Consider the following 12344-nt stretch of genomic DNA (forward strand, 5'->3'; position numbering starts at 1 on the left):
TGAGGAATATTCTGTGAATATGCCTATGGTAGATTTGTGCTCCAGGGCTGGTGATTGAAAGAGCAGAAGAAGAATCTCCTTTCTACAAAGGAAGAAAAGAAATCATTAAAATAATTAATTGATGGATTGATTTCTGAACAGAGCAAGTGGCCAGAAAAAATGGCCAGCATTTTTTTTAATTCTCCTGTTTTGTCTGGAAATAGAAGAGAATATCCACTTCTGAATTGTAGGCTTTTTGGTCTGGCACAGATGTTTGTAACTATATCATTCATGATTGTTTAACTCAAGTAAACATTTGATGACCAGGCCAACAAGATAGAGGGAGAGGCTGCTACAATTTAGTGAGGCTAAAACAAGCCCTTGTAAAGAATTTTCGCTCTTCTACTTCTGGCAGGCTGTGTGTATGTGTGTGTGTTTATTTTGAAACGTGAACGTGAACATGAAGTCGCTCAGTCATGTCTGACTCTTTGTGACGCCATGGACTGTAGCCTACCAGGCTCCTCTGTCCATGGGATTTTCCAGGCAATAGTACTGGAGTGGATTGCCATTTACTTCTCCAAGGGATCTTCCCAACCCAGGGATCGAACCCGGGTCTCCCGCATCATAGACAGACGCTTTACCATCTGAGCCACTGGGGCAAAACCCACTGTTATGAAATAAAGGCCCAAATTTTTAAACCCTTTTCATTTCTAGTCTTGAAATACATGTTTCAGTTTGTCTTTGGTATCTCCAGGTATTATTCTAACTTTTGAAAGAACAGTACTGGAGACATTTTGTGTTTTAACAAGACTGTTGCGCCCAGATGGAGTCAGTCTTATCACCTTTTAGATTCCAGTGACAGTTACTCTTCTCTTTCTCACTCCCTCTCATTTAGCAAAGATTTGTTGAGTTCCTACTATGTATCAGCAATTGGATTAGGATTCCTTTCCTCAGAGAGTACATGGCTGATTGCAGTCACAGGCAGAAGGTTCTCTGTTCTATGATTTTATCTCAGATTTGTTAAGAAGACAGAATTAGCAGAGCTCAGTGCAAGAGGATAGACTACCTAGGTGATCATCGGGTTTTAGCTTAACTGATTTGAGGGGATGGTCATTAGCTGAATTAAGGATATTAGGTTGAGAAGCAAATCCAGATTATGTCAGGACCTTCTAGAAAAGGGAGGGCTTCCCTCACTACCAACTAAGGGAAGTGACACTTCATGTTAAAGTTTGCCTCTGCATCTTGCTCTGTTCCCAGGCAGTGTTGTCATCTGCACTGAAGGGGCAGCATGAATGTACGCTTAGCATCCAGGCTGGTGACACAGACTTCATTGAGTGGAGAGGAAGGTGTAGACGGTGACAATGTTGTAACACAAACGCTGCAAACTTCCTTTGTTGTGCTCTCAGAGGTGCGGTCATTTAGGGTCTTCACTATGATCATTTCTTCGTGGGTGCCATTCTCTACTTTGAGGGTGCAGAGGATTAGATCATCCATATTTAGATATTAGCCAGTCTCTAGTGTCAGGGGTTTCCATATTGTGAGAAGTTACTGAATAAATTGTTGTCTTTATCTCATTTCTTGTGCAGAAGGTTTTATTGCCAGTGCTCATGATGAATCTGTTTTGAACTGCTGAGCTTTAAACTCTCATAACCAGCCTATCATTCTCAACTTGGTTCTGGGAGTGAAGTGAAGTGAAGTCGCTCCTTCATGTCCAACTCTTTGTGACCCGTGGACTGTAGCCTACCAGGCTCCCCCATCCCTGGGATTCTCCAGGCAAGAGTACTGGAGTGGGTTGCCATTTCCTTCTCCAGGGGATCTTCCCGAACCAGGGATCAAACCCAGGTCTCCCGCGTTGCAGGCAGACACTTTACCCTCTGAGCCACCAGGGTGCTGGGGGTAGGGGTATATCAAAATATAATAATCAACAATAGAAAAATCAACTCATCTCTAATAGATAAAAATACATTTATCCTAAAAATGTAGGATATCTCTTTTTATTATTTGTTTTGATGGGCAACATTGCAAATTTGTATTCTCAAAAATCCCCATATGTAATCAGGACACTGTATTGATAGCTCCTAGAGGCCTAGATTTAGGGTATCAGAATGATCACTTTCTTTTGTGAACTTAGTGATTTCTGTAATTGAATATGTATTGTCTTTCAGTCTTTATGGGCTTCCCTCATAGCTCAATTAGTAAATAATACACCTGCAATGCAGGAGATCCCGATTCGATTACTGGGTCGGGAAGATCCACTGGAGAAGGGATAGGCTACCCACTCCAGTATTCTTGGACTTTCCCTGTGGCTCAGCTGGTAAAGAATCCGCCTGCAATGCGGGAGACCTGGGTTCAATCCCTGGGTTGAGAAGATCCCTGGAGAAGGGAAAGGCTACTCACTCCAGTATAGTGGCCTGGAGAATTCCATGGACTATACAATCCATGGGGTCGCAAAGAGTCAGACATGACTGAGTGACTTTCACTTCTATCTTTATATCTCTATTTAAGTTTTGTATTTTTGCACTTCTTTTTGTTTTCCTGATTTTAGTTTTACTTTAAGCTTCATATATATTTGAGTCCAACAAAACCCATTCATCATACATAGAAATAACTTGTGGTTATTTCTTCAAGATTCATATTAACAAGATTCAACAATGGAAGAATGACCTTTAAAGTGATTACCTCTTCTCTTACATCTAAGTTTCCATAACTGTTGGGCATTTAACTGTAGAGTATCTTAGGAAAATGTGAAAGAAGAATTAATGCATTTTATTACATTCTAGCAAAGATGACCTCAACAGAAAATATCCTGGGCCACTGTCTTATTTGGTTAACCCTTGTTGTTGTAACCACACTCTGGTCTTCCCCAAGTTCCTCCAGGGGAATTAAGTAGTAAAACTTGGGCTATTTTATGCTGTTGCTGCTGTTAAGTCACTTCAGTCATGTCTGACTCTGCAACCTCATAGGCAGCAGCCTACCAGGCTCCCCCGTCCCTGGGATTCTCCAGGCAAGAACACTGGAATGGGTTGCCATTTCCTTCTCCAGTGCATAAAAGTGAAAGTGAAGTTTCTCAGTTGTGTCCGGCCCTCAGCAACCCCATGGACTGCAGCCTACCAGGCTCCTCCGTTCATGGGATTTTCCAGGCAAGAGTACTGGAGTGGGGTGCCATTGCCTTCTCTGGCTGCTTTATGAGGTTGACTCTAATCTACTCTAATCTCTTCTTCTTAAATGGAGTTAAAGGGGACCAAAAGTCACCATTCTACTGATGGTACACACTGACTTTTCAGAATGACACAGGTTATATTTACAGAGTTCAGTTATGTGGAAACTCACTGAGAAAGAGAGGGGGAGAGAAAAAGAATCTTGGCCAGGGAGAATAGTTAAATTTAATTGAGAAATCTTGGACATTTTCACAATCAAGAGAGCCTTTTCAGGGAGAGCGGTTAAATTTAATTGAGAAATCTTGGACATTTTCACAATCAAGAGAGCCTTTTCTGGCCAATTATCTGCTGAGAGTTCTTTAGCTCTCCCAAGGGTCTCTGTGACTGAACCACACACAGGCCTTTAGGTTGTGTTATAATTAGGATTTTGCATGCCTTGGGACAGCTCAGGATGGGTACAGCTTACCAGATAGAGAGCGCACCACTCACAGTGTTGCCTGCATATAAGGTTCCTCAACACTTCTCTCTCCTAAAGATGGGGGCAAATGGAAAGGGCTGTTTTATTGGCACTCCTAGAGATGAAATAGTGTTGGTGACACACAAGGATATTAAAAATGGCAACTAATTATATCACTTTGCCCAAATCATAGTTTCTGGGTCTTAATTTACTTATATTTTAAATGAGGGTATTATAGTTTATATACCAGGTCTGTCTTGGTTTGTTTGAACTGCTTATAAAAAAATACCACCGCCTGAGTGGCTTAAACAATAAACATTTATTTCTTATAGTTTTGAAGGTTGTGGGAAGTCCAAAGTCAAGGTGCTGGCTTACTCAGTCTGGGGAGGGCTCTCTTCACCCTGTTATTATCCCACAAGGCCTTTCTTTGGTGTACACACACACACACACACATTTGCACACAGAAAACTCACATCTCTTTCCCTTTGTATAAGGGCATTGGTCACTCTCAGGAATTATAACTCTAATTACCTCCCAAAGATCCCACCTCCAAATACCATCATGTTACAGATTAGTGCTTCAACATATGAACTAGGGGAGATACATTCAGTCAATAGAGTGATCTCTTTCAGTTGGTCATTATGTGACTAGAAGATACAGCCATCCATTGGAAATTTACCGTGAATAGGCTTGGAGCACTCAAGGTTTGCAACTAGACAAATTTGTGCTTCAGTGTCAGAGCTGATATCATCATAACATTGGACAACTGGCTAAATCTCTGTAGGTCTCAGTTTTCTTAACAAGGAAACTAACTATTCAATAATATATCTATTTGTAGAGTTGCAGTCAAGATTACACAAGAAATGAAATGATTAGACTGGTGGTTTGGTAGTTAATATCAACATTTGTTTATATTTGACCATAAATTTTGCAAGTCTCTGTTAATTGTAACTCACCATTTGTCTATGGCCTTCCCTGGTTCCTCATCTGGTAAAGACTCCACCTGCAATGCAGGAGACCCTGGTTCAATTCCTGGGGCAGGAAGATCCTCTGAGAAGGGATAGGCTACCCACTCCAGTATTCTTGGGCTTCCCTGGTGGCTCAGACAGTAAAGAATCCACCTGCAATGCAGGAAACCTGGGTTTGATCCCTCGGTTGGGAAGATCCCTGGAGGAAGGCATGGCAACCTACTTCAGTATTCTTGCCTGGAGAATCCCCATGGACAGAGGAGCCTGATGGGCTACAGTCCGTGGGATCACAGAGAGTCAGACATGACTGAGTGACTAAGAACAGCACAGTATAACATGTTTGTCTATATTGAAATAAACATAGACAAATAGTGTATATGTCTATGTGTGTACACAGATGCACACATTAGTCTGTGTACCTTGAGAGTCTTCCCATCATTTCTTGGTTAGTTAGCTCATTTTCTACTACCATATAAGAACTTCAACTAGCACATCACTTCCAAATTTGGGATATATTTTACTTTCATAACCACTGTCCCCTTATTTCAATGAACCCAGAAACTATTTAAACCTTTTCTGTTGATAAAGATTATTTCATAACAAAAATGTTCCTTTGTACATCAATAAAGGGATGATCTAATTAAATGCTACTGGCAAGAAAATGATAAAAAAAATGAACCCACACAACCAACCACACACACAGGGACAGCCCTACACACATATTCTCCTCAAGTCTCAAAACTCCAAGTTCCCATGAATCACACCTTGTTGACATCTTTGCCATTAATAATGTAGCGAGGACAATAAAATATTTAATATTTACATTTTCTAGAAATTATCATTGCTTTTCACTTCAGAGTTAGTGACTCAGATGAAGTAAATCTAAGCTTGTTTTCCCTATGACCCAAAATGTCAAGATGACAAGTTCATTTTAAAGCTTATCTAGAGATGTAAGTCAGAGAGTGGCTATGGATGATGTGAAGTGATCAGTTATGAAACAAGAGGGGACCCCCAATCATCAGGAGGATTCTCAACACATGAACTGAAATAAAATGAATCCTTACCTCTGGATTTCAATGACCATAGTAGTCAAATTTTCTCATGAACATTCATAAACACAAATGATATTTGCCACAGCTTCAAACAATGTAAAGGAGAAAGAGGGAACATGCACATTGCAAAGGACAGTCTAGGGGTGAGATAGGGTACCTCATATTTTGGTAAAATGAAAGCCTGCAGAGGGTGAGGAGCAATTCCAGACATTATGGAGAATATGGGCTTCCCTGATAGCTCAGTTGGTAAAGAATCCACCTGCAAAGCAGGAGACCCCGGTTTGATTTCTGGGTTGGGAAGATCTGCTGGAGAAGGGATAGGCTACCCACTCCAGTGTTCTTGGGCTTCCTTTGTGGCTCAGCTGGTAAAGAATCTACCACCTGCAATACAGGAAACCTGAGTTTGATCCCTGAATTGGGAAGATCCCCCGGAGAAGGGAAAGGCTACCCACTCCAGTATTCTGGCCTGGAGAATTCCAAGGACTGTATAGACCCTGGGGTCACAAAGAGTCGAACACGACTGAGCGACTTTCACTTTTCACTATGGAGAATAAAGCCAAGTCAAAACATCTCTCATAACTTAAATGCAATTAAGAAGCAGCACATGCAGGGGAAAACTTAAGAGGATTTGTCCTCATGAGAACTTCAAGTAGTTCTCCTTCTTTAAATTCAGTTCAGAATGTACTATAAAGACCTGTGGGATTTATTTCTGCTTGTTGGGTATATTTATGTATTTAGGAAAAGGCTACCAGGAATATATTCCCAGAAAATGATTTAAGCTCAAGTAAATGATCTGATTTCTGGTCTTTCAAAGGAAATCAACAAAAGAGACTAGGATCCTATGCAATGAGTGGATTTCCCTGGTGAAACCACCCCCCGCCCCATTGCTGCCCTTATCCAGGATGAACCTCTTGCAGACTGGAATGGTCTTGTGATTATTGTGACTGAATGCCCCTCACCACCCTTGTGACTTAGCTGGTAAAGAATCCACCTGCAATGTGGGAGACCTAGGTTCCATCCCCAGGTAGGGAAGATTCCCTGGAGAAGGAAAAGGCTTATCCATTCCAGTATTCTGGCCTAGAGAATTCCATGGACTATAGAGTCCATAGAATTCCTGGACTATACAGTCCATGCGAATAGAGTCGCAAAGAGTTGGACGCCACTGAACGACTTTCACTGCACCACAAAGATTCACTATTGATTTTTAATTAATAATAATGTCTTGTATTTAGATAGTTACCACCCCCAAGGAAATCTGAGTGCTTTATAGTTGATTAATTTCAATCTATCTTCATAGCATCTGGCGGAATATACAGATTAGGTATTCCAATCACATTTTAAGGAGGAAAAGCAGAATCAGAAAAGTTAAATTATTACCTGTGGAGATTTCACAAATCTAATATTAGAGTTATCAGTTAAAACCTGGTGGTCTTGACTTATAACTCTGACTGCTTCCCCAAAACATCTGGTCATTTGGGTCAACTCTGATTATTCCTTAGGAAAACAAGAATCAAACAATTGAATTGTTATGATTGACAAAAGTTTACCTTTCTTCTTATTATTTTAGTGGTATATAATAATTGAGTTCAAGATATTTTTGTTTATTAGACTACATGCATTTTTTAGTGGCCTGTGTTAGTGTCTTTGGAATGCTTTAAGTCATGTGTGTTAGAAGTTTATCTCCTGGTAAGGGATAGATGTTGCTGTTCATAACACAGCAACTGAACAACAACAGAACGGGATAGATATAAAACTTAAATTCTGATATTAGAGACGTATAATCTTTCAAAGATGAGGTATCTCCATGACCTACCAGCAATGTCTTCAGTTCAGTTCAGTTCAGTTCAGTCGCTCAGTTGTGTCTGACTCTTTGTGACCCCATGAATTGCAGCATGCCAGGCCTCCCTATCCATCACCAACTCCCGGAGTTCACTAAAACTCACGTCCATCAAGTCAGTGATGCCATCCAGCCATCTCATCCTTGGTCATCCCCTTCTCCTCCTCCCCCAATCCCTTCCAGCATCAGAGTCTTTTCCAATGAGTCAACTCTTCGCATGAGGTGGCCAAAGTACTGGAGTTTCAGCTTCGGCATCATTCCCTCCAAAGAAATCCTAGGGCTGATCTCCTTCAGAATGGACTGGTTGGATCTCCTTGCAGCCCAAGGGACTCTCAAGAGTCTTCTCCAGCACCACCGTTCAAAAGCATCAATTCTTTGGCACTCAGCTTTCTTCACAGTCCAACTCTCACATCCATACATGACCACTGGAAAAACCATAGCCTTAACTAGACGGACCTTAGTTGGCAAAGTAATGTCTTTGCTTTTGAATATGCTATCTAGGTTGGTCATAACTTTTCTTCCAAGGAGTAAGCGTCTTTTAATTTCGTGGCTGTGATCACCATCTGCAGTGATTTTGGAGCCCCCCAAAATAAAGTCTGACACTGTTTCCACTGTTTCCCCATCTATTTCCCATGAAGTGATGGGACTGGATGCCATGATCTTCGTTTTCTGAATATTGAGCTTTAAGCCAACTTTTTCACTCTCCTCTCTCACTTTCATCAAGAGGCCTTTTAGTTCCTTTTCACTTTCTGCCATAAGGGTGGTATCATCTGTATGTCTGAGGTTATTGATATTTCTCCCAGCAATCTTGACTCCAACTTGTGTTTCTTCCATGCCAGCATTTCTCATGATGTACTCTGCATAGAAGTTAAATAAGCAGGGTGACAATATACAGCCTTGACGTACTCCTTTTCCTGTCTGGAACCAGTCTGTTGTTCCATGTCCAGTTCTAACTGTTGCTTCCTGACCTGCATATAGGTTTCTCAAGAGGCAGGTCAGGTGGTCTGGTATTCCCATCTCTTTCAGAATTTTCCACAGTTTATTGTGATCCACATAGTCAAAGGCTTTGGCATAGTCAATAAAGCAGAAATAGACATCTTAGTTGACCAAAAAAACAAAAATCTCCTCAACAAAAACGTCCCAAACACTAACTCATTGTCTGCATGGGAGGTTATTATCATTCTTTCAATCACCCCTTCTTCTAGCCTTAAAAATGGGAGACTGATTTTTCCCCTTCTTGCATTTACAATTTCTGTCAGTTTTTCCTCTGACAAGTTTCTTTCTTTGTTTCTCTGTGTCTTCCTACTGCTGACACTCTGCTCCTCACATAAATGTGGTAAACTCCTTATTTGTCTCCCTCCTTCTGTTGTCTGTTCCTCAACCCATCTTAGATCAATTTTGCTAATAAATTTTCCAGTATTTTTGAAATTATCAATTATTTGGGTACACAAAAGCATATAGAATAATACATTGAACATTCACATCTCCACCACCGAGCTTTAAAAAACACGATACTAAAGATACAATAGAGAGCCCTCTTTGAAGCCTCTCTCCAATGTAATCCCCCTCTATCATGAATTTATTGGTCATTATTCCCATGCACATTTTAACATTTTTACCACATATATATCTATATCCATAAAAAACGTTTAGTATTTCTTCACTCCAATCAATTATACTTCTAAAACTTTCATTTGATATATGGCTTTGAGATTTCCACTATCGCTTCAGATTTGTAGTGCCTGTGACTTTGTTCCCTTCTCTTTCATTGCTGTGATCCTTTGGATCCACACACTACAGTTTATCCATTCTTCTCAGGATGGATATTGAGATTGTTTGTGATTTTTTTCATAAATACACACAAATGTATAAAACATTTTTTACATGCTTCCTTTTCCTTATTTATGACATGAGTTTTCTAGGACATGCACCCAAGATTGTAGATGCTGGGAGGTGGTAGGATCTTCTCATTTTCAAATTTTGGTTAGATGTGATTGTGTTAACTGACACATCCTCCTTACCTGCCATATTCCATTTTAAGAAAGACTTCTTTGGCCTCACCTCCAACTTTCAACGGAATTTCAGATTCCTCTAAGAGATACTCCTTCTTGCTTTTCTATCTGAAGGGATCTCTCCACCAGAGACTCCTTTTTGTGATGGGTCACAGATTCAAAAGCTTTCAGACTATGCGGTAAAATGTAAATGTGTGAAAATGCAGGGTGTGCTGGGATCTCGGATGGATGCTAGGGATGGAGCCATGTATCGGGCACCACATTTACAGATGGCCAGTTTGCTGTCCCCGAGGTTCCTGTGTTATCTTGTTTATCTTGTTCTGAGTCTGTCTCAGAAATGTGTGGTCATCCGTTCACTGTATAGCATCAGAAAGCCTTCTGGAGCTTGCCTGCCTGGGTTTGAATCCCTGCTTCACTGCTGCCACCAGTGTGCTCTTGTAAAGTGGAGAACATGCTGATACTTGCCTCATAAGGGTGTGGTGAGAACTGAACGAAATGATATAAGTAAAGCTCTCAAAAGAAAGAAAGTGAAAATAAAAGTCATTCAGTTGTGTCCGACTCTTTGTGACCCCATGGACTCTGCAGTCCATGGAATTCTCCAGGCCAGAATACTGGAGTGGGTAACCTTTCCCTTCTCCAGGGGATCTTCCCAATCCAGGGATCGAACCCAGGTCTCCTGCTTTGCAGGCGGATTCTTTACCAGCTGAGCCACAAAGGAAGCCCCAAAGCTCTCAAGTAGACACTTAATAAATATTTGTTGAATTGGTGAGGGGAGGAAAAATAGCAGAAGGTTTGCTCATACCTCCTTCATATCATCGTTTTAGAAGCTGCGGAGATGGCAATGAGCTTGACATCTGTTTCACAAATCAAGTTGGCAACACAGACCAAGCCCCTAACACATTGCTTGGCTCACAGTGGGCACTCGGGAAATATATGCTGGTTAATAAACGAACCTGAGAGTTTCCTAGTGTTAGTGTTGGTCTCTCAGTGGTGTCCGACTCTGCAACTCAGTGGACTCCATGTGGCCCACCAGGCTCCTCTGTCCATGGAATTCTCCAGCCAAGAATACTGGACTTGGGTTGCCATTCCCTTGTCCAGAGAATCTTCCTGACCCAGGGATCAAACCCAGGTCTCCTGCATTGCAGGAAGATTCTTTATTGTCTGAGCCACCAGGGAAGCCCTGATGGTTCTCCTAAGGCAGCATTTTATTAAATAAAATGCAGATTGAAAGCATTGTATTAAATACCTAAGCATACCCTGCGCCAAAATGAAGCAAGTAGTTTGTACCCAGGATGACCTTACTGTCTGCATGGCAGTAGATTCTTATTTTTGAACATTGACTACACCTGTGTAATACAGAGAGTAGCTTGCCATTAGACATAATATTTGAGTAGTCAGAATACCAATTTGTTTGATGATGCTGAATAACAGATACTTGACTCTTTCCTTAATGTCTTACTTGCATACAAAATAACATTCTCACCTTTTGGATGATGACCTGTCTTTCCCCCCGCCCCCCTCAAATTTCAGGTCTCATTGTCCATGAAGGAGCTGCAGTTTACAGAGTGTTTAAGCGCTGGAGAGCTGTCAACTTACACTGGGATGTATTAAATTATGACAAAGCCACAGACATCGAAGAAAGTAGCCGGGGAGAGTCTTCCACAAGCAGGACTTTATGGTTGCCGTTGACGGCTCTGCGAAACAGGAACTTGGTCCACCCAACCCAGCTGACCTCCCCAAGGTTTCAGTGTGGCTACGTGTTATTACATCTGTTCAATCGAATGAGGGCCCACGAAGATTTGTCAGAAGATAACAGCTCGGGGGAGGTGGTGATGAGAGTGACTTCAGTGTGACAAAGCTGAGAAGGTGCGGTGTGGACCACCCTGCACATTTTGGAATGTAATTGCAATGAATGGCAAAACCATAGCACTTCTAAAAACACACATCTATGAACTTTTTAAAATTTATGCTTTTTATATGAACATTTGAATTGCAAATACATTTTTCTGAAAAAAGAGTCCTCCTGTTCTTTGCTTTCTAATTTATCACATCTTTTATAAGTTGGTACTTGAAATCATTATATGTATTATTTAACTCTACTTGGTTAAAAGAATGATAAAAGTTATACTTAAGGTCAAAACTATTTTTTCTTGCTTGTTTTAAATATATTTTTATCAAACGTTTTGCTCCATGTGTAATTTTTCAGGCATGCTACAAGTGGGGAAGTCTTTAGAATGCTGTGGGAAATTTCCAAAGTGCCCATCAAGGACAAAGCAAAACATCCTCTGTGATGCTCACACTGGTGCTCCTCATGCCTCTGGCTGGTTGTCAATCTAAGCGTGACTTTTTTGTGTGGGATCAATTAAACTGTCACCAGGAATGCAAGTCCTAGGAATTATGGCTTGTTTTCTAACTTCTGAAATAGTTCAGATAGCTTATAAAAAGATACAGATGATTGGAATAAAAATAGTCTTACAGACATACTTCAAAGATACTACAGGTTCCCTTCCAGACCTGCAATAAAGCTGATATCACAACAAAGCAAATCACTCGAATTTTTTGGTTTCCCGAGCATATAAAAATGTTTACACCGTACTGCAGTGTGTTAAGTGTCCAATAGCATTATTTCTTTTAAAAAAATAACCCCCAATGTACTTACTTTAAAAATCTAAATAGTGTTAGCCATCATCTGAGCCTTCAAGCTATAATAATAACATCAAAGATCACTGATCCAAGATCACCATAACAAGTAAATAATGGGAAATTTGAAATATTTCAAGAATCACCAAAATATGACACAGATACATGAAATAAGAAAATGTAAAAAAAAAAAAAAAAAAGAAAATGTTATTGGAAAAATGGTGCCAATGGACTTGCTCCA

The 12344-nt window shown here is 40.6% G+C and overlaps 1 protein-coding gene across 1 annotated transcript in view; it reads left to right on the forward strand.

Annotated features, from left to right (window-relative positions):
• Positions 1-11473, forward strand: part of MARCH11 (membrane associated ring-CH-type finger 11) — a 115555-nt gene extending 104082 nt beyond the window's left edge. Inside the window, exon 4 of the mRNA XM_018065811.1 lies at positions 10994-11473. Coding sequence (XP_017921300.1) covers positions 10994-11316 — 323 coding nt within the window. The 3' untranslated portion in view covers positions 11317-11473. The remainder of the gene's footprint in view (positions 1-10993) is intronic.

This window comes from Capra hircus, chromosome 20, assembly GCF_001704415.2.
Source record: "Capra hircus breed San Clemente chromosome 20, ASM170441v1, whole genome shotgun sequence".
Lineage (NCBI taxonomy): Eukaryota > Metazoa > Chordata > Mammalia > Artiodactyla > Bovidae > Capra > Capra hircus.